This window comes from Gordionus sp. m RMFG-2023, chromosome 1 (assembly GCF_954871325.1).
Source record: "Gordionus sp. m RMFG-2023 chromosome 1, tfGorSpeb1-WG-v2, whole genome shotgun sequence".
NCBI classification, from domain to species: Eukaryota; Metazoa; Nematomorpha; class Gordioida; order Chordodea; family Parachordodidae; genus Gordionus; species Gordionus sp. m RMFG-2023.
Window position 1 is genome coordinate 46,429,931 of NC_088775.1, and position 22,456 is coordinate 46,452,386.

Consider the following 22,456-nt stretch of genomic DNA (forward strand, 5'->3'; position numbering starts at 1 on the left):
TATATCACACCCTTTAGGATTAGGGGTACTCTTAGTTCTTCTAAGAGTAGAGACAGCCAGTCAATATTAGAGATAAAAATACTTAGTTTTTTCAATTTTAATCTTATTCAGTATTTTAAGTAATAATACCAATAACTATCCCAATTAACATTTGTATCACCTGAACGCTGCTTCTCTAAGTTCATGGCGCACCTCATATATTTGATTCTAATCGATTAATGCATACTATTCTCATTTTAGAAAAGTTAATTCATACCCAAAATCATCAAGTTCAATATTTTACCTATCACACAATAATGATAACTTTATAAATTCAATTCAACCTATTAATTCTCCCATTTTTTAATCAAATAATAATAACAATTCTTTAGCAATTAAAAATTTGATTTAAGAGATGTTAATAAAAATAGAGTTCAACCAATTATCAAAATATGCCAAACAATTCAGAACAGATTTGGTGATCCTAAATTTATCTATAATCAATAATTATTAGCCAGACCATTTAGACAATGTTTGTGTAAAGGATATTTATACAATTTAAACTAACATCTTAAATATAATATCTAAGGATTGAAAAATAATTTTTCCTATACCACCTGCATCTATAACTTCAGAGTTTATAACAAGCTCACTCTCAATAGAAACTACTAACAACACATCATCTTTGAAAAAAACAACATTTACATGCACTATATATAATTAATTATTCTGATCCCATCTATAACAAAACCCTTAAATACCAACATATTAGCAAATAACACAACACCAATGTTTTTTGTCTAAGACTCAAATTAACAAACTTCTAAGGTATTAAACCACCTTCTCATCATAAGTATGAAAGGAATCTGCCCATCCTGTCACAAACTTATTAATATAAAAAAAGATGATCTTCTATACAAACATGGCCCTCAAAAGCCCTCCCTGCTCAGGTTCTAATATACTTTGCACAAAACCAATAGAACCCCCAATTAATACCAAATATACACGTAAATAATGAATCACTAGGAGAATTTATCTTTATAAAAAAAATACCAACAATAAAACACATCTCATCTAGTGTTAATTACCAGATCACTGACCACCTTATTAAATTATTTGATAATATTAACAAAGATTTGTCAAATTTAAATCATAATCCCTTCACATTCCCTTTCAAATGCCTCTCAATCCCAAAAGATAACAAATCTATCTCATTACCTAACCTAATAAAAGACAGACTCAATTTGGAAAATTTAATACAATTAAAATACATTAAAAATCCCAATAATTCTAATGAAAGTTTCAGTAATACCTGCAACAAAATATCCAAAAAAATAAATGAAGGCGACATATGCAGTGCACAAAAATTAATCTCTTCAAAAACAAAACTTGCCCCATTTAACGACGAGACCCTTGACAACCTAAAATCACTTCATCCACATTCCTCTTACACTAGCTTACCAAACCCACCGCTCAATATCCCTCTTTCATAATCATAAACCAAGATATTTGCGAAAATATAAGAGAATTTATTAAATTTTCAGCAGCAAGCCTGGATGGTTATAGACCATCTTACTTCCAAACATTTCTAAAATCATATAATTCCAATAATTTTTTTAATTCACTTACCTTAATAATATAACTATACTAAAGATATTCCCACATTAGCTTATCAAATTATATTTAGTGCTAACTTGATTGCTTTCGAAAAACCTAATTGAGGCATCCGCCCAATAGCAATCGGTTCACTTTTCAGACGCCTGATAGCTAAAATTTTTTCAAAAAAAATATAATCCGATACTCAGTCTCTGCTTGGCAAATATGAATTAGGATGCAGGACTAAAGGAGGAGTAGATATAGCCTCTCACTGCCTAGAATCTACCTTCAACATCCATCGATAAACTCTGTTTTATGTAAAATCGATTTTAAGAATGCCTTCAATACAATTTCACGTTCCTCGGCACTCGAATCTTTTTACGATAATTTTTCAATACTCGTGCTTCGTAGACATCTGCTATAACAATAGCACTCCCCTCATTTTTACTGGTAGCGTTATATATTCCTAAGAGTGAGTACAACAGGACGACCCCCTCGGCCCTATTCTTTTCTGCTTAATGATGAAGACCTAAACCTATGGTACTAGATGATGGCACATTTTGCTGTAATTCACATCAGATAAGCAAAGCTCTTAGCCACCTCGAAACAGAATGCACTAAAATCGGTTTACAATTAAACAAAACCAAAACAGAAATATGCTCCCTCAACCCCGTGATACCCTTTGATTTATTTAAAAACTACTCTATCATCGAAAAAGATTATATCCAACTCTTGGGCCCCCCATTACTTAATAATAATATATCAGGAAAAATTATCGATAAAACTTTTTCTGAAATGCAAACCCTTGAAAAGTTCATCAACCATATTCCATCGCAGTGTTTATATTTACCTAAAATCTCGCATCATTTCCACTAATCCTCCTCTTTCAGCCTCAAAATTTTTCAATCAACATAATATCCGCTTAAAAACCTTTATAGAAAGGATCCTCAACCTTTTATTATCGGACTTTAATTGGCACCTTGCCAATTACCTGCTAAACTAGCTGGTATCGACCTGATTCCCTTAGAACCATTATCCCTATCTTTATTAATCTCAAATCGCCTATCCATCAATTCAGGGATCTAATCATTCATAACTCCCAATGAGGATCATCTAACAGCAGCAATCGAACGATAGAATCAACTTACCCCAGACGTTTTAACATTTCCAACCGAAATTTCTACAAATCTATTATCGAACCCCTAATAAAGAAACTACAAAACGACATACAACTATTACGATCCAACGATAAATATGGCGGGTATGAATGGCTCGAAGCACTTCCAAGCCAAACCTTAGATAATAGCTTAACCAATGACCAACTGAGAGTTGCTATAGGATTTAGATTTGGATGCTCGCTTACAGAACCAGACACTTGCCACCAATGCAACTCCCGTTCAACCTAAAGCCCGACACGGCCTAAACTGCACCCGCAGCCAAAGTCGCCATCTCCGGCATAAAGCAATTAATAAAATCATCCATAGCGCTTTTAATAAGGCTAAAATACCCAGCATCCTCGAACCAACCAACCTTTCATCACAGGACGGCCTCACCGACGGTTTAACCTGTACCCCCTGATCCAACGAAAAATCCCTTAATTGAGAAGCAACCTGTGTCTCCTCCTTCCCTTCATCAATTAATTCAAACCCTCTTACTTGCGGGGAAAATAAAAAAATTAATAAATATTCAAAATTAAATAACTTTATATTTCAGCCAATAGTCATCTCAACTAATAGCAATTTTTCCCAGTCTACATATTTTTTTTAAAAATTTGATCGTGAAAATTTTTTAATATAACAAAAGAAAATCGCCAATCCATATTTCTTAAACAAAAACTTCAACTAGAAATTTTTAAACACAATTATACTTGTTTTTTAGGTACATATTCATTATTAAATTAAGCTCTTTTTAGATTCTTCGATACTTATAATATATATATATTTATTTTTATTTAGTAATTTTATATATTTTTATATACTGTTTTAATATTTCAGTGTTTTATCATTTTAATAAGAAATAAAAATTAAAAATTAAAAAAAAATATATAACTAAATATAAAACTTTGTATGAAAAGATTGGTAAAAAAGACAAAATGTAAAACCGGCATTATTTTTGGTTCTGGGTAATTAAGGGCTATTTTTAAATTTGAAACTATGTTTTGTCCGAATTAAAGTATGTGAAGAATACCTACTAAAAATGGCAAACAATTTTTATTATTAACTTAAGTGTATTTTTTAAATTTATATGAAAAATTTATATAAATTAAATTATTTCAACATTTCTAGGCAAAATTGTTTGAATTCCACAATATGGGTAGGCAATTCCATGTCAAATTTATTAGGATTAGACCGGCCCTTTTAAAAATTGTTAAAATTTCTGGAATTATTTAGATATGTAAAAAATGAGAAAGCCGTTTATTTAACTCGCTAGCACACTTGGTTCCCGAGATACAGGGCCTCAAAGGTGAGAAAAATAATGTAAAAAATGAGAAAGCCGTTTATTTAACTCGCTAGCACACTTGGTTCCCGAGATACAGGGCCTCAAAGGTGAGAAAAATAGACTTTTGAATCTGTAAAATTTTTAAAATTATCTCAAAAACAATTTGTAAAGATCTATCGAAAGCTTTACTCGTGTTTTTAATCTATAAGGAGAATTGGTTTTTAAAAATAAATTTGCCCTTTATTTAAATACCTTTTATAAATATACGATGTGATAATCTTGGCTACGGTATCGGCTCTTCCAAAATATTAATTTTTTTATCAAAAATTGAAATTTTTATTTGCATAAAATAGATGGGGCTATAAAACGGATTATGGTTAAAATGTTTTTGCTAACTTACTAATTTCCGAATATTTATACTTTTTATACTAAATAATATTTAGAATTTCTATTACAAGTACCAATTAAATTGAGGGGCAGTAGGGGCAAATACCCTAAACATCTTAATAATGTATCAAATTTCAATAATAAATGTTTTGTATAATTTTCTATTATTCATTTTTATAAATGGTACAGAAATGTAGATAGCTAATCAAATTCATTCCATAATTTAAGATATATATTGAAACAAAATATAGTTAGGTATAAATAATTATATATATATATTTAAGCAAATAAATTAAAAAGATGAATAATTTTATTTGTTTCATCTTTATATAACAATGTTAGTCCGGTAGCAGTTGAAGGATGGGTCACATCTAAAATTTGTGCCTTACGTATACCAATTTCAATCGAGGAGGAATAAGTATAAGAATCTTAGGGTTTTAGAGAATGCAAAAAACCTAATAAGACCTCTTTTTCGAATTTTTTTTCGAAAACAGGCATTATCATAGATATATGCTATCTATATACATTAATTTTTTTCATATATTAAATTCGCCTTAATATTCGAGTGAAGTGTTATATTTAATATTTTCGTTATATTGAAATTGAATAAAATTAAACTTCAATTTTATCTTGAGAAATTAAATAAAAGTATGAATTTTGTGTTCCTGGTATGATACGCGCTTTATTGAATCTTTCTTCTAGAAATATTTGAGTTTTCCAGCATATTTATAATATAAATTAATAAACCTTTAATATTTTCTTTAAGGTAAAAAACTCTTTAGGAAGTTATTTATCCTGAAACAGACCTTTGTAAACTAGCCCAGGCCACTAAAAGTTTGATTGTATCTCCGACTCTGTTACAAGCCGATTTGCAATGAGACATACCAATGCCTCAGCTTTCATTCAGAAATCATCTTCATGGTGGCAAAGATTGATTAAATTTTGTGATTCTTATATGGTGATTCTGCTCCATCTCAAAGTATAAGAATTTTTTTAGGCGGCTTTGAAATTTTTCTATGAACTAAATATTTTTGGAATAAATGAACGGCAATTGTATTATGAATGATAAATTCTGATATTATTAAGTAACTTAAATGATTTAAATTATTAGGTGTCTTGTGATAAATTACAAAAGGTTGAATGGTAACTTGCCCCACAGATATCAGTAAAGTCTGCCTAAATGATATGTTGTCTTTCAATATTTCATTTTAATAGAATTCATGCCTTAAAAAGTTTTTGATATAAGCAATTTAAAAATTTAACAGATGCAAAATTTGTCATTTTTTACTTTGAGGCTCTGTATCTCAGGAACCAGTTGTGATAAAGTGTTAAAATAAACGGCTTTCTTTACCTATCTAAATAATTCGAGAAATTTTAACAATTTTTAATGGGTCAGATGTGACTTTATTGATCTATTTAATGAAATAATCCGGATACTCTCTACATGTTGGAAAATGTTTCCGGTTAAATAGGATATTTTAGATATAAAAATCGCGCTTACTGAATAATTTAAAATTGAGAGATACCTAATCCCAATGATTTTCATATCCCAATAGGACATATACAATCATTATTTTATAAACGAGAAGAGTGGCTCTTAGTTAAAAAACTGCCAAGGTGCGGCAAGTCTAGGGTTCAAAACTAAACTTGAGGGAATATCAGGTTAAATTTTTTTATTGGCCGTATAAAAATATTTAAGTGCCCCCTAATTTCACTAAAACACAGAAATAGGCTAGTTAATCTATATTTAAATAAAAAAAATTGTGTTGTTTTTAACCGTGCCCTATTAATTTTGACAAAGAAATATTAAATTCAAAATAGGTTTCTACTTTCCAGCATCAATGGGTATATTGTCAGAGGTCAAAAATGCGAAAGTTAACATTTTTCGGAATGTATAAAAAAATCTTTAATGGAGATAAAAGACGAATAATGCTATGGTGTCATTTTACAGCCCTATCGAAACCCTTTTAGATAACATTAAGATGTAATGGATATTTTATTCCTTGTACAAATGTTGACAAGGAAATTTGAGTGTTATAAAAAATAATTAAAAATCTATACAGTTGGTTGTATCTTATCTATAAATATATAATGTTTTAAATTAAAACAATCAAATTTTTTTTCAGCATTTACGAATATTTTTCTTAGCAATAGATGGCGGTACTTTTCTAAAAAAATATTATTAAAAAACTTATAACATAAAATAAATGGTAAATAATAAAACTATTTTCAATTTAATTTTTTATAACTTATTTTAAAAATTTATAAGAAAAAAAGGATTGTTTTGCTAGTATTAAAAAGAAATAATACTATTTCAGGGCATTAATTCTGCTAAATCTCATGGCGTATAGAAAAAATGACACATAATTATACAAAAAACCATTCTCTTTTAGGAGATCATCTAATTTTAAGAAAATATTCACATTTAAAAAGAAATTTCTATAACTAAAAATCCCTCGATACATGTCAAAATTTATATAGGAAATGGAAATTTAAATGGGTAGGCAGAGCTATATAAAATGACTATTAGTTTTTATTTTTAGCTATATTATTTTAGCTTATCTCATTTTTTTTTAAATCAGATTTTAAAAAACAACGTTATTTATGAAGTTTTTGACCCGTGATATCTCAGGACCGAAAACATTTTGGATTAAAACGCCTTAATATTTACGAATTTTCTCGGTCATGGGCCTTTATATTGAGCCAAATTAGTAGACATATAACCATTACCCAACTATTCTTAGAACATATTAATACTAGGAGCCCAAAATTTTGGATTTAATGTATTATGTTATTATATTACTATTAAAAATATTTATTAAAATTGAAAGGATCGGGTTTAATGATCTATCAACATTACCATTATTAATAGTATAAATAATAAATTATCAATGAAATGAAATGAAATGTAAAATATGACAGGTAAATAAAAACTTTTAGTTTTTGTTTGTCTTATAATTTTTTTTATTGCATGTTTATTACAAATTGAAAATAATTGAATTAGACTATGTAAAAAAAAGGTTAATGATGCTTACTACCAAGTGAATGTATGGAAATATTTTAAATACCAATCTAATTTGCTAAATACCGACCAAAATATATTAAAATGTAATAAGACCCTTATTATTTAATATATTAATACGGAATCACGTGGTCGAGTCCGGCCTTCTATATATCATCCCCCCAAGGATGGAACCACCAAGTTAGAATAAGAAAAAAAACATGATCATTCCCGGGATTCGAACCCGGGAGCATAGGATAAGTAAGCCAAGCTCTTGCCTACTAGGCCATAGAGGCTTTCCAAAAATCACGATTTTTCAAATATATATTATAAATATATTTGGTAGTGCCTATCCAAATGAAAAATGAACAAAATTCAAATTTGATAGATGGTACCTTAAGGTACCAAGCATCATTAACCTAAAAAAAAAGGATGCAATTTTTGTGATATTTTTAAAGATACTATGTTGAAATAATTGATTCGATTCATTAAGCTTCGAAATAAATTCACCTATGATATGATTACAGACGTTTTAAATAAATTACATGATATATTTATTTATCTTTAATAAATTTAATTAAAAGTGGGTTTTAATGCCCATCATTCGGGTAAAACAGCTATTTATTTAAGAATTATTATTTTATGGGAAATATCTAATCTGATAATTAAAAAGAACTAACAGTAATTTTTTGATGATTTTATAATAAATTTAATTTCACAAACAGTAGCAAGATATTCATGCCTGCCTGACTGACAATAGAATATTACGGAGGATTTTCTATTACCTTCTCTCTAGAAAAATTTTTTGTTTGAAGCATATAGAATTAGTTTTTAAAAAATATATGATATTAATTAATAAATAAAATTGGGGGAAAAGGTGTCCTTTAAACTTTATGTTCTTTTAATTTATATGTTCCTAAAGAGGATATTATTTAAAAATTAAATTTTTTTAACACATAAGATGTCAGAAGGTATGAATAAAAATTAGAGATCTGCAAAGTTAGGCCCGACCCGTACCCGGCCCGAAAATAATCGGGTTCGGGCCGGGCCTAATATTTTTTAAAAAAATTTGGGCCGGGTCGGGTCTGACCTTGGAATTTTTTTTAAATATATCTAAATTTCTCAATTTTATATTGTATTTTTTATGTAAAATAAAAATATTTGATTTTATTTATTGGAATGAGTAATTATAAAAATTATTTAAATAAATTCGGGCCGGACTGGGCCGGTAAATTTTTTTAAAAAAAATTTCGGGTTCGGACCGGGCCGGCAAAACATTTTTTAAAAAATTTTGGGTTCGGGCCGGGCCGGCAAAACTTTTTTAAAAAAATTTCGGGTCGGACCGGGCTGGAAAAATTAGGCCCGATGCAGATCACTAATAAGAATAATGGTTTCATTTAAATTTAAAAAAAAATTATTATAATATAATCAATATTGTAAAATAGTAGGAAAGGGGGGAAGCCCGTTGAAAGAATAATAATGCAACAATGAATTTTTTAATGAGGTATTAGCAAATAATTTTAGATAAAAGAATCTATGATCAAAATAACTATAATTTATTCAAAAACAATAGCTCTCTCACTAACATAATTAGGTAGCTTATTTATAATAAATTGTAGTATTTTCAAAAAGAATAGAATATGCAAACAAGAGGTGAAAATTTTAATCAAAATAATTTCGTTTAAATTTTAATTTGGGATTTTATGGTAGTTATTAATAAATAATAAATTTTGTGGGTGAGGTGTGGATGATTTTAGTTACAGGTGATATGTCAACTAAATTTCTAAAAATAAATTATACTTGTTTTAGAATATCAGGTCTATAAGCCGATGAAGTCTTTTCCATTAGAATAAATATAGCTGTAATAAAAATCACATCATCAAAATAATTTATTTTCGCGGTGGAGTCGGGTGACAAAATACGAGGAGTGCCAATTAGCAAACGTGGTTATGGAAGGGTATTGAAAAGAATCGTTCGGACAATCGCAATAAAATAATTATTAACATTTTACGAAGAGAGTTATCATGTTATAATGGCGATGCAAAGTTTTTTTTTCGAACGTGGAAATGGTGATAGGCATACCTGAGCCTATAAACTGCTAATCTAAAAACATTTAAATGATTTGAAAAATAGTATATTATACATTTACAAGACGGGTGAAAGTATGTAATTTAAAAGATAATATAATTAACAAAGACATCAATAAAAAATTATCAATTTAGTCATGCGGGGCCGACCCCTCAGCTTGACCGGAAGCAGCATTATTTGTAAAATGAGCCCGGTCCGTGGCCCGAAAAATATTTATGTTATATTTCCTTCCTATTCTTCCTTTTTCACCTAATCGAATATATAAATAATAAAATCAATTTAAAAAATAAGGATGAGGAAAGTAGTTTAAGGATGTTTTTCTCCGATTTTATAGCAGACAATTTTTTATTAAAATAGTTTCATTATTTGTGAGAGTGTACCGATATCACTTTTTAGAGGCCGATCTAATATTAAATTGATATCAACCTATTACCGATCCGATATCATATCTGATTTTTGTATTCTGTAAATACTAATCGTTTTAATTTTTAATGATTAAATTTAGTGCTGCAAAATCGTTCCATTTGAGTCGATTTTCAAAAAGGCCAACTCACTATTTTATCTAAAAAATATTAGGCAAGCCTAAAGATTTTGCTCATAGGTGGCACAAAGGTTTGGACATCTAAGCGAAATCTCAAGGTTTAGGCAATATTTTTTTGCCTAAAATATTGAGTTAGCAGTTTTTAAAAACCGGCTCAATAAGCTAATTTGCATCTCTTCACTAAACACATCTAATCATCTGATATACTTTTTATTAGTATAGCATCTATAATTTAACTATGCCATAACATAAGTCATTTAAATATAATATAATGATCAGTTAAAGTTTATATTCATAAACTAAATGTATATAAAATATTTTTATTGATAAATCACTTATTTATATAATAGCATTAGTCTATTTACATAATACAAATATATCAGAGCTGTAAGGAGAGGCGCTCCTGGAGCGCCGCTATACTTTTTCAAAGACACTTGGAGCGTCCTTCCTTTAAAAAACCAGGAGCGGGAACTAGCTCCTTTTAGGGCTGGAGTGGAGGAGTGCCGCTCCACCACTCTTTTAAATTTAATGTATAAATTAAATTATTTTTTAAATATTAATAAATCTATTTATTTGTTAATTAATATTCAATAAAAATGAAATTTTATTTTATTTTATTAAAATTTATGCAATATTAAATGTTGAGCCGAGTTTTATATTGGTTTTTCATATAATCAGTTAAAATATTAAACATCAAGTTTTTCTTTCTTTTTATATTAGAAATTTCTTGGAAAATCTTGTACATCATTTTAATATCCAATAGTTTTTGATATAATAGATCCAGACATTATAGAAGAAGATCGAAATAAAAAATAATAAATTTATTGCAGATTTTCAAATGTATGATGAAAATATTATTGCGGCTATTATCCATCCTGTATTCAAATTAAATGGCAATGGATAAAAAATGCACAAAATATGAAACTAAAATACAAATTAATTAATTTTTCAAGAAAACAAATTTCTGATGCAAAAGGCGCTACTAGTTCACGGGAACCCTGCAATGATTTGGAAGATATTTTTGGATTCCATGAAATTGATTATCAGGAAGATAATATATTGGACAAATATTTTTTAAATATTGATATCAAAATTACTATTTTTGATAAATTTTCTGAATTAAAAAAGAGTACTCCTGTTGAGCGCCTGTTTATTTATTGTTAAAAAGGTTTTAGAGGAGAAGCGTGGATGTTTGTTAGATTCAAATTTAGAAAATTTATTACTTTTAAAAGCTAATAAAAAATTATAAATATATTGATATATTATTTAATGTAAATAAAATTTTTTTGATAAAAAAATATGATTTAATTTCGTGTACTTTCTAAAAAAATGAAAATCAAAGGAGCCGGTATGGAGTGGCACTCCATTACTTGGAGCGGGAGCTAGCTCCTTTTAAAAATTTAGCAGCGGGGGCTAGCTCCTTTTGAGAAGGTAGGAGCGGGAGCTAGCTACTTTTAAAAAGGAGCGTTAACAACTCTGAAATATATTATCAAATTTAAAATAAATTTAAATTAAGACGCCATTTCATAGGATTTGAAAATTTTATAATATTAGCCGATAACTGATATTTTAAAAAGATGAAATATCGTTTCATTTTTTTTATTTCAAGTTATAATCTTTATAATGCAATAGAATAAAATAGAAGAATATCATTAAACTATCATTTATTGTTAAATATTGAATTTAAATACATAACATTAAATATTTTAAGTTTGAGATTCATTCTCTAAGCTTTTTTTTAAGTTCAGAGCGTGAGTTTGGGCCAAAAAATATAGATGCATTATATATGAAGGATATTAAACAACCAGAACATGGGTGGTGTAATCAGCATTTTCTTAAAGGGTGGCTTTAAGGTGGATTTTCTTCTAGCGCAGGACTTAAAACCAGCTCCTTTATCTATGGCTGAGTTACATGTTTTTTTAAATAATTTTGATTTTACACTTTTTGAAATATTAAAATGCTGTTTTTCTTATGAGTTTCATTAATAATTATACATTTTTTAAAATTTATTCATGGCATATTGTATTCATCATGGGGGATAGAGTGGAAGTTTAATTTTTATTAGCTTAAAAAGATATTTACTAAAACTTTCACATTTGAAATTTCCCAAGGAGGAAACAACTCCCCTTTGGCTATATCTATCTAAATGAATAAGGGGATATAATGGGGAATCAGCCATAATATATATATAATATAAAAGAGATGTACCATAAGACTTCTGAGCTAATAACCGGTCCATGAATACAGTCCTGCAAATTCAAATTTTTTTACCCGGCCTGAAATTTTTATTTATTTTGAGGTCCGAGTAAGGCCCGACATTTTTAAAGATATAAAAATATGAATAAGATGCATTTATGAAGTAAAAAAAACACTAATTGCTTGGTCTTTAGAGAATTTCTAATTATTATTTTATCTTGATAAAGGAAGAGGAGGAAAAAATTACTTTCAATATTATTTGTTTATATTCAAGTCCGAGCCCAACCCGATTTAAAAAATTTTCAAAGCCCGGGCTTCACCAACTTGAAGGGATCTAAGGACCGGTACTAGAAAAAATATATATTAGATTAGTATATGTAATGTTTGTATAAATTTTTCACCGATTCGATCCGATACTTATTATTATTTACCATCTATTCTTTGAACCAATGTCATAAATTTTCCATGTAAAAAACAACTAGCTCTAAATTATGGGCAAAAAAAACTGTTATATCAAGGAAAGAACTAATTTTATCGTTCCTTTATTTGTTTAAACCAGTAAGGTAAGGTTAAAGAAGCTTTTCCAAGTTCGGCGCGATGATTAGAACTTGAAACATCAGCTGGAGGCATAAGATTTTCTCGTGGAAGCTAGGCATACTTTTTCTTATATTTTTATTACTCATTGTAAAGCGATTTCTTAAGTAATTTAAATCCGTTTTTATATCCCTTTGAGAGATCGCACTACGTATGTAGTTATACTCAATTGGTCTGGTATTCCTGGCAGCTAACTGGATTGATATCTTTGGCTTTAAAATATTTTAACCAGACTGATCATTAATTAAATATCTTTAAACCCTTCATGACTTAGTTTAGCAAATGGGCTTAAAGGCTCTTGTTTTACAATAAAGAAAATGGAATCTTAACTGTTTGAAAAAATTCTTCTGCTTAAATTCTTTTTAATATAATTTTTAAACGTAATGCACTAATCTCTTCACCTCTCCATTAGAACGTAGATTACCATCCACGTTCTTGGTTATGTTCTATCTTTTACATCGATTTAAGAATTCAACTTGCGGCCCCTTATCCATAACCATGTAACATGGACATTCAAAATGAGCAAAAAAATTTGTGCAAACTTCATTGTTAGTTGATTTGATTCTATTCTGAGCGAAAATTGAGGATTTTGATAGATATAACGTTAGTAGAGGGGCTCATTTATGTATTTTTAACTCATTAAAAACGCTATCATCTTCTGACCATACCCATTGTTTATTCTATTATAATAGATTATATATAAACATGCTTTTGTTGCAAAATCTGTAATGAAGGGATAATATGTAAGCAGTTTAATAAATATATACAACTTTCATTATAGAGGTTATATGTTTGCTAGTGGTTAATTTTATACACATTGCTCGTAGTTTAATTTCAAATTTCCCTACGTAGGTTTACACCATACTAAGTAGAATTTTTTCTTCCAACAATATCAAAGCACATGTGACGGGTATGTTGCTTGAATCGAGAGCCTTTTGAAATATGATAGGTGAGAATCCAAGTAATCTATTATATTTGAAAAGACAAAATGATGTATTTAATCAGAGCTATTTTTTTTGAAATTCGAGCTATAGATACGTCTTTTTCAAATCCGTTATGGAGAATTTAGTTTGTGTCAAAAATGTGTTTAAATTGTAGGAAATGGGTAATTATTAGTGCTGTAAACATTTCTAAAAAAATCGAACGCGTTCGCGTTCAACGTTCATTGACAAAAATCGAACGCGTTCACGTTCAAGTTCATGTTCAAAAAAAAAGAACGCGTTCACGTTCATAAAACAGTTCAAAATTATATGATAAATTTTTTTAAAATTTAATTTAATATAAATAAACTTATATTTTTCAATACAATATATTTTGCCATGTTAAAAAATAATATAGTTTTATTTTGATAATATATTATAAAAAATTTTTTTTATTAAATTTTAATAACAATTGTTTCAAAATATTTATCTGATAGACAGGAACATTTGGCAGTTAATACGGCATTAGCCTAAAAACACGCTCTACAGGGGCAGATGAGGGGATTGCGGTATTATACTTAATAAACAGCTCTTTTAACGATTAATTAAAAACATATTGTTTTGTTATTTGCAAAAAATTGATATAAGTTATCCTCCTCCAATCCATTATCTACTGGACAAAAAAAAATGGATATCTCGAAATTAACAGTTCTCTAGGGTTTTCAAAGCATTTTTTTCAATAACGATATAAGTTTTTTTTAATAGGTTCGTTCTGTGGAAGTTTTATCCATGGCCATTGAAGTTTGAATGCTGGATGTATAATTGCAGAAAGAACATATTGATCCTTATATATATGCTCAAATCTTTGAAAACATAAAATATAAGTAATAATTGAGAGTGATAGGTTTAATACTTTTTATTAATCCCATTTAATACGGCGTCTATCAATGGTTGACCATATTTGAGGCCACTAATTTTTTTAATTTTAAAATAACTATCGCTATTGTTGGGGTCAAATATCCCAAATGCATTATTTTTTTTAATTTAATGATTTAACTTAGTTATATCATATAAAATCAAATAATTAATATTAAAATCAAATGTCGTTTTAAATTGGAACCTGAAGATTTTAACAATATAATACTTTTTGGCCACATTTTACACTTGGTAAGCATTGGATTAGTTCCTTCAATATAGGATGTTAATGTAAAACATTTATCATATTTGGCCATAGTAATGATAATTCATCTGATTTTGGATTTTCAGAATCAGATGATGAGGATTAAATAGTAATATCCATGCTTATGCTAATCTATTAAATTAAAATATAAACAATAATATTCAAATTAATAAATTATGTGTTAAAAAAATTGAAATGTGAAAAGGAAATACACAGCCGATTAAAAAATATAAATACATTTTTTAAAAAAATTCGGAAATATTAAATTTTTCATATAAATAAAAATATTTTTAAAATTGAATGAACGTTAAATTCGAACGTGTTCGTCATAAAAAAGGAACGCGTTCACGTTCAAAGTTCGTCAAAAATATAAGGAACGCCGTTCATCATTTTTTTCAAAAAAAAGAACTTCGTTCACGAACGCGTTCGTTTACAACACTACTAATTATTGATCAGATATTCGTTGATAGTGTGTCGAAAATCACAGCAAATTTGGTTAATACTTCTTTGTTATTAGTAAGACTCATGATGTGATATTGATATATCGTACTTTCCAAATAATTCCCAGTTGTATTAAAGGATCTACCGCTTTTTATATTCCTTTTTTATATGCATATGGAATTGGTTTGACCCTAGAATATAATTATTTCTGGTGCTTTGTTTTTTAATCATAATTAAATTTTAAAAAATTTTTTACCAAGCATATTAACAAATCATAATGGAATTCTTTTGACTAATTGCACATATATAATTCATTGATTTTGTCAATGAAGTTTTAATAATTTTGGATTTTGTATAATAATGTCTCGTCCTAAACTTGGTATTGGACAATGCAATCAATAATTTTTTCTTTTAATGGAAATGGTGGCTACTATATTAATCAGGAATTCAGAGGAATGTGATTAATTTTTTTTATTAAATCTTTGAAAGAATTTGGAGATTATAAAAAATCATTTTTTCTATTTATAGTATCTATCCATTTTTCTTTGAAATTGAATTTTTGAATATCATGTGGATCTGATTTAATTGCCTTAAGATATATAGATATTGTGAATTAATAATAATTTTTTATTTTGACATACTTTAAAATGTGTCCTACTATGTTGCAAATGTATCATGTACTTTATTGCAGCTGTAACATGTGGCTGATTTGGATAGGGGAAGCCAAGAAGAAAATAGAATCCTTCGCATTCTACATAAGGTTGAAATGACTGTTGGTTAGTTCCTACTAATTGGACATATTTCTGTATTATTTTATGTTGTACCCATAGCTATTTCCAGAGCTTCATTATATAGATATCATCATGGCCAATAAACATGTAATATCAATGTTTGTAAAACCTGCAATAAACCAATCACAGGCACATAGCCAGGAATTCACCTTGGAGAGGGATAATTTTTTAAGCTATCTAAAAAAAAAATTAAATTTCTTAAATTTATTGAGACTAGTGACTAATAAATATTGCTCATTTCCAATATCTTTAAATAATCTTTAAATTATCAACTATAAATTTTACATATATAAATTTATGCCCAAAAATGCTGTTATAAAATATTAAAAGATATAACCAGCTTTGTTTTTGGAATCGGATGAAATGACTAAAAATGGAGTTATTGCATAAATATTATAAATCAGTATAATTATTATCATAAGAAAAATTTAGAAAAACATTGTAGGAAGTTGTAAAAATGTATGTACAAAATTTTAGTCTAAGTTTACGATATTAAAATATATGTGATTCAAGTTGGGAGGTGATCAAATCCACCACATCATCTCTCACGTTATTTTACCCCTCTTCTTTCAAGTGCTAACTTTATTATTCAAAAAATAAATTTGACTTGAGGAAGAATAATGAAATACCTTTATCAATCTTCAACAATATAAACTTTTTTGTTGACTAATTGACATTAGATAATTAACACTTCATACTTAGTTAAAAAAATTGGCATGAAAATTTAGATACACCATATAAAATAATTAAATAAATGTGTAGCTTTAATGTTATAAACATGCTAATTTATGATTTTATTCTTATAAAATTTTATTACAGCTTTTGTCAAAAGTCAAAAACTAACAAATTATGTTAAAAGGCTAGAGTAAAATATTTTAAAATCTATAAATAAAATTGATGATGTAGAATGTTTATGTAAGTTTAAAATATTAATATAATTTTTAATTAATAAAGTTTAAAATAGGTGTTTTTTATATTTAATATATTAATGCTAAAGCAGATGAAAAAGTTGTATGCATGAATAGGTGAAGTCAATGGAGATCAATAGCTCAAAAAATCAGTGTTATAACTCAGAAACTACCAAATAAAATAAAAATTAATTTTGGCCATATATATACTATACCTATAAATATTAAGCTACTTGATTTAATTTATTATAAAACTTACACTTTAATCCCAATATAGTGAGAGAATAGTTTATATCATTTATGCACCATATGTTAATATTTCATAATTTATATCATCATAAATTTAAAAAATAACATTTTATATTGTTATGAATAAATAGAAATATTTTAAAATTCAGTGAATGATTTTTATAAAAATTTAAACAAATTCATTAAATGTTTTTCAATAAATCGAATCTCAATCTATTATATAAATATATCAGCAACAATTTTTTGTTTTAAATTCAAATTTATAATTAAAAACATTTATGATAAAAAAGATTTGCAAAGAATTTGGATAATATATAATTAATAAAAAGCCATCTGTAGGCTTAATAGATTTCATATATACCTGAAGATGTTGGTATTATGTTAATTTATTCTCATATCATGATTATGTTAACGAAAGACAAAATCAATATTCTAAAAAAGTTTAGAGGATAGATTCATCTTGATCAAACATATGTGTAGGAAGAAAATAAAATTGGACATAGCCATTTTTGATCTATTTACAAATAGAAATTTTTACGAATAAATTCGAATAATCTAGGATAATTTGTGGCAAATTACTTATGGATTACTATATCACTCTTATATATTAATTCTACCATTATGTTGAGCTTAAAAATGTAATTATTTAATTATAATAATTTATCAATGATTGGTATATACTACTAGATTTCTACATTAATGCATTTAAATACATACATATAGTTGCCATAGCACCATTTTATTGTGGAAAATTGATTAAATGACATTATTGTTCCTTAATTTATAAAATCGAGCTACTGTTAACTGCTATTTTCATACACTTAATAAATAAATTTCTAATTTTGTAGTACCTCATAAGATTTTACTCATAAATTATGACAACCATTTGAGATCAAAGAGTAAGATATATAATTTTAATTCATCAATTACTTGTAGCTGAATTAATTCAAAAAATTATCATAGTTTAATATTGTTTTAATTAATTTAACCATTTGTTAAATCATATAAATTTGAAACTTTAATTTTCATTTAAGACTTAACCTATTTTTCCTCTATTATTTAATTAATATTTTCTTATTTTTTATTTTATACTTACTTTAATTTTTGAATATTTTTTATTTATAAATATAAAGAATCAAATATTATATTATTTGCAATCATAATAAAACTTTTATTTTATTTTTTTTGCTGATAAATATTTTTATTTGATTTAAAAACCTTTACATTTACAATAAAAGGTATAAGCTGTATAAAAAAAATCTATATTATATATATATACTTAAATGTGTTAAAAAAAACTTTTAAATAAAATAAAGAACTTAATATCAGGGTTGGGCCGTTACCAATGATCATTGGCCGTTACTCTAAACATATGAGCAGGTTATCTAACTGTTATTCAGAATATGTAACAGTTACAAAAACTCTACATTACATTTAAAAAATTTAATCATTTATTTTCCTACAAGTCATTACACATTAGTTTATAGATGTTAATATAATAACAATAATATATTATGATTTTAAAAATTTACCCCCCCCCCCCCATATCATCTTTTTTATTATTTAAATTTTGTTTTTTTAAATATCAATTAATTATTATAGTTAATATTATTAAAAAAACTAGATATTTATAAATTTAAAAATATAATTTATATTGTTAAATATCTTTTAAATAAATTGAAAAGTATAAGTAACATCTATATTAATTATAGAATCATAGGGTTTAAAAATGTTTTGAATTGGGAAAAAACTTTAATGTATTTAGATATTTTTAATTCGTTAATTAATACTTAGCCAAAGGCGTGCCATAGTTATTATTTTGCTAATAACTGGTTTTATTTATTTAAAAAAATTGATAGATGAATTAATAAGTTCCAATCATGCTCTACATATTGTTCATTACTTCTATAATTTTCCTTATAACATGATGTCAATCTTAACAATTTATTTTTTTGCCATTGTTTTTCTTTAAAGTATCTACTTAACGTTGAAGCACTAAAAATTATGAAATACGCACTAATTATTTACATAAATGACCGAGTGCTCATATCTTTAGATAACTTTACGTTTAAGACATTATATCATAGTTTGTAATTGGTTTTAGAATTCGGATATATTTTTTTGTTGCTGGCGAAATTGATTCAAAGTTAAATAAGTAATGCAATAAATATTAATGCAAACCAGAGAGTTATAACTTCTATTTTTTCTGCTCTGGTATGATTCTAATTTTGACAATTTTTTATTTTTTACCAATAATTTATTTCGCCTTTAAATCCTATGCCAAAAAGAATCAAACGATAAAATATTCTAATAAAGCACTAATTAATGGTTTGGTACAAGTTTCAGATTTTTCTAAAAATTTGGTTAACTTCATGCTTAAAGCGTGACGAGGTAGTTTTTATTTTTTTTATAACTCAGCGTCTCTTTTTGATTATAGGCACTAAATGATACCGTACTCCAGTATTTCGTTTATTTTTATATTTTCCCTTCTAACATAGTGCCAATTTTTTACGGATTAAATTAATTTACAATTGAGCACTAAACATTAAAATTTTCAGAATAATGTTTCATTTGCTTTTTAATCGTAGGGCTAAAATTTTGTTAATAATAATTTTTTCATTTATACTGGCCACTCTACTGGTTAAAGTCAGACATTAATAGAGTACAAAACATTGGCATATTTTAAAAATGGTACCTCCAAACGTTTTGCCAACTTTAACAGAGGTGATATAAAGATAACCATGGAAAAATCAATAATATATAATATTTTTTGTAGGAGGGGCCCGTCGAAGCCCGGACAACAGAGTTTATGGGCGAAGCCCTCTCCCCAAAAATAATTTCAGCCCCCTCCCCTCCATGGATAAATTTTTGCTACTCCACTAAGAATATTATTTGATTTTCTTCTATTTGTTCTATTAATCAAATTAGCAAAAAAACGGCATTCGAAGGGAGTGGAGGATGGTGAATTTGTTTTATAACAAATAAAAATTTCTTTTAATATAGTAAAGATATATAATTACTTGAATCTGGATATCATTTTAAATTCTTGTAGAATTCAATTCCAACTTTGAAATAAAAAAATTATTTAGAGTTGGTTGCATCTCGGAACTGGGCTTTGCATAGGAGATCTTATCTCTAAGGATATTGCAGTTGCCATTAAAATAGTATTGTAGCTTTTTTTTTATTAGAGGATGATAATTCTTAGCATAATTTATAGAATGGATGGGAAATTGTGGCTAGATGATTGGCTAGCTTACAGTAAGTCGATGTTAAATATCTTGTCATAACTTTTTTCTAGTCTATTAAATATAAAAATAATTAAATGAATGAATATTATAATAAATTAAAAATTATAATAGAATAAATACTAACACATATAATATAAAATTATAAATAATTCTGCAATTACATAGTTCTGGTGTTTGAAGCGTTAATAATTTTTTCCTGGTTATAATTAATATTGTACTGAATCACCATAATAACAATTTTCCTTTTTTTTTATAACGTATATGTTTTTGCAACAAGTGATAAAATCTAAGTATATTTTCCAAAAAATCAATTTATTTTTCCTTAAAAACTAGAAGATCTAGTTTGAACAAAGACTTTCAAGTTTAGATTTTTTTGAAAGCAGCATAAAGTTGGGGTGATACAAATTATTTTATTTAGTAGGGCATGTCATTATTAAGTAACATCTTAAGCTGTTTTGAATGATTTCCGGGTTTTCTTGCAGAATTCCACAAAGCACTGCATTTAACAGTGTTATATATAATTAAATTTTTTAAAATAACGAAAAACAACTGATATATTACCTAAAAAATGTAACAGTTATAGAGCTCTTCGTTACATTTTTCAAATTGATAGAATTTCATGGCTATTTGTAAATTTTCCTCCAATTTAGTAACTTGCTGATATGATTAAACTATTAATTTTTGGTATAAATTAATTTGTTTAACACAAGATCATTTAATTGTTATCATGATTTATATATAATAATTATATAGTGATGTAACTTAGTTGTATATTTATTTATCTATGTCTGAGCTGCGGCAAGATACCTAGATCTTTTAAATATTAGATAACTATGATGACAAAAAAATAATTAATAAATATAATTATTTAATCTTAATTTAATCCAGAATAGGTACGAGTGATGCCAAGTTATAATATCTAATGACTCTGTATATAAGTGTTTTTCATAATATTTATTAATATATTTGTTAATGTATTTGTTTTTTTCTCTCACTATTTATAATTTTAGGGGAGCAAAAAATAAAAATCGTCTAAATGTATATCTTATCTGAAAATATTAGTGCGTTATTTAAATCATTATTTATCTAGTTAAAATTGGTTTTTCAATATTTTATTAAAATATTATAGAGTGTCCTAATTCTATCCTTATATAAAAAAAAAAGTTGCCTTCGAGTAATGTCTGTGATTTTGTCGGTAAGTTTATCCTCATACATATAGTTTTATGAAAAATCATATTTTCAAAGGTTGTAGCTAGTGTTGTTAGTGGCCCAATTTAGACGATTTTTTAAAACTGCCGGATTAAGATTTTAGCCAAAATAATATCATGTGTTTCGAAATTTGGCAAATAAAGGCACAAACGTTTCTGATATCTATGAGCAACATCTCAAAGCTTGCACAATATTATTTTGATTAAAATCTTAATTGGGCCGTTTTTAAAAACTCTAATCGGACCTTAACAGCACTAGGTGGGGGTTCAACTCCCACCCTCACCCTATTTACACCACAGAGTATGTGTCTTAATAAAATATAGTATTTTTCCTAATCTGATCACATCAGGCCTAAACAGAAACCGCTTAGAAAAACATTTAGTTAATTTCTACTTTTCTTACCCTAAGCTTATTCACTGAACGCTAAAAACAAATTTATTAATAATATTATTTTGAAAAGGCACTCATATCTTCCCACTAAATATTAATTAATATTCTCTATCCTTTAGCTGAATTATGGGTAATTATATATATTTGGTTATCATATAGAAATTTGCTAAACAACGACTAAATTTTATTGAACTACAATAAGACCCACTTTTATTTTAATATATTATCGGTATCATATGGCCACCTCAGATATTTTATATATCATACCCCGTAACACAGAGCCCCCAAAAAACCTGGTT

At 27.0% G+C, this 22,456-nt stretch overlaps 1 protein-coding gene across 2 annotated transcripts in view; it reads right to left on the bottom strand.

Moving 5' to 3' along the window:
* LOC135922935 (voltage-dependent L-type calcium channel subunit beta-4-like) overlaps positions 1-17,791 on the bottom strand; it is a 95,805-nt gene extending 78,014 nt beyond the window's left edge. Inside the window, exons 1-2 of one of the 2 annotated variants that reach the window (XM_065457469.1) lie at positions 17,672-17,791; positions 9,203-9,505 (exon numbers count right to left, since the gene is read on the bottom strand). In XM_065457469.1, the coding sequence (XP_065313541.1) occupies positions 9,203-9,247 (45 nt within the window). In that variant the 5' untranslated portion in view covers positions 9,248-9,505; positions 17,672-17,791. Of the gene's footprint in view, positions 1-9,202; positions 9,506-17,320; positions 17,466-17,671 lie in introns of those variants that run through there. The other variant, XM_065457471.1, reaches the window with a different exon arrangement.
* Positions 17,792-22,456: the final 4,665 nt, after the last annotated feature.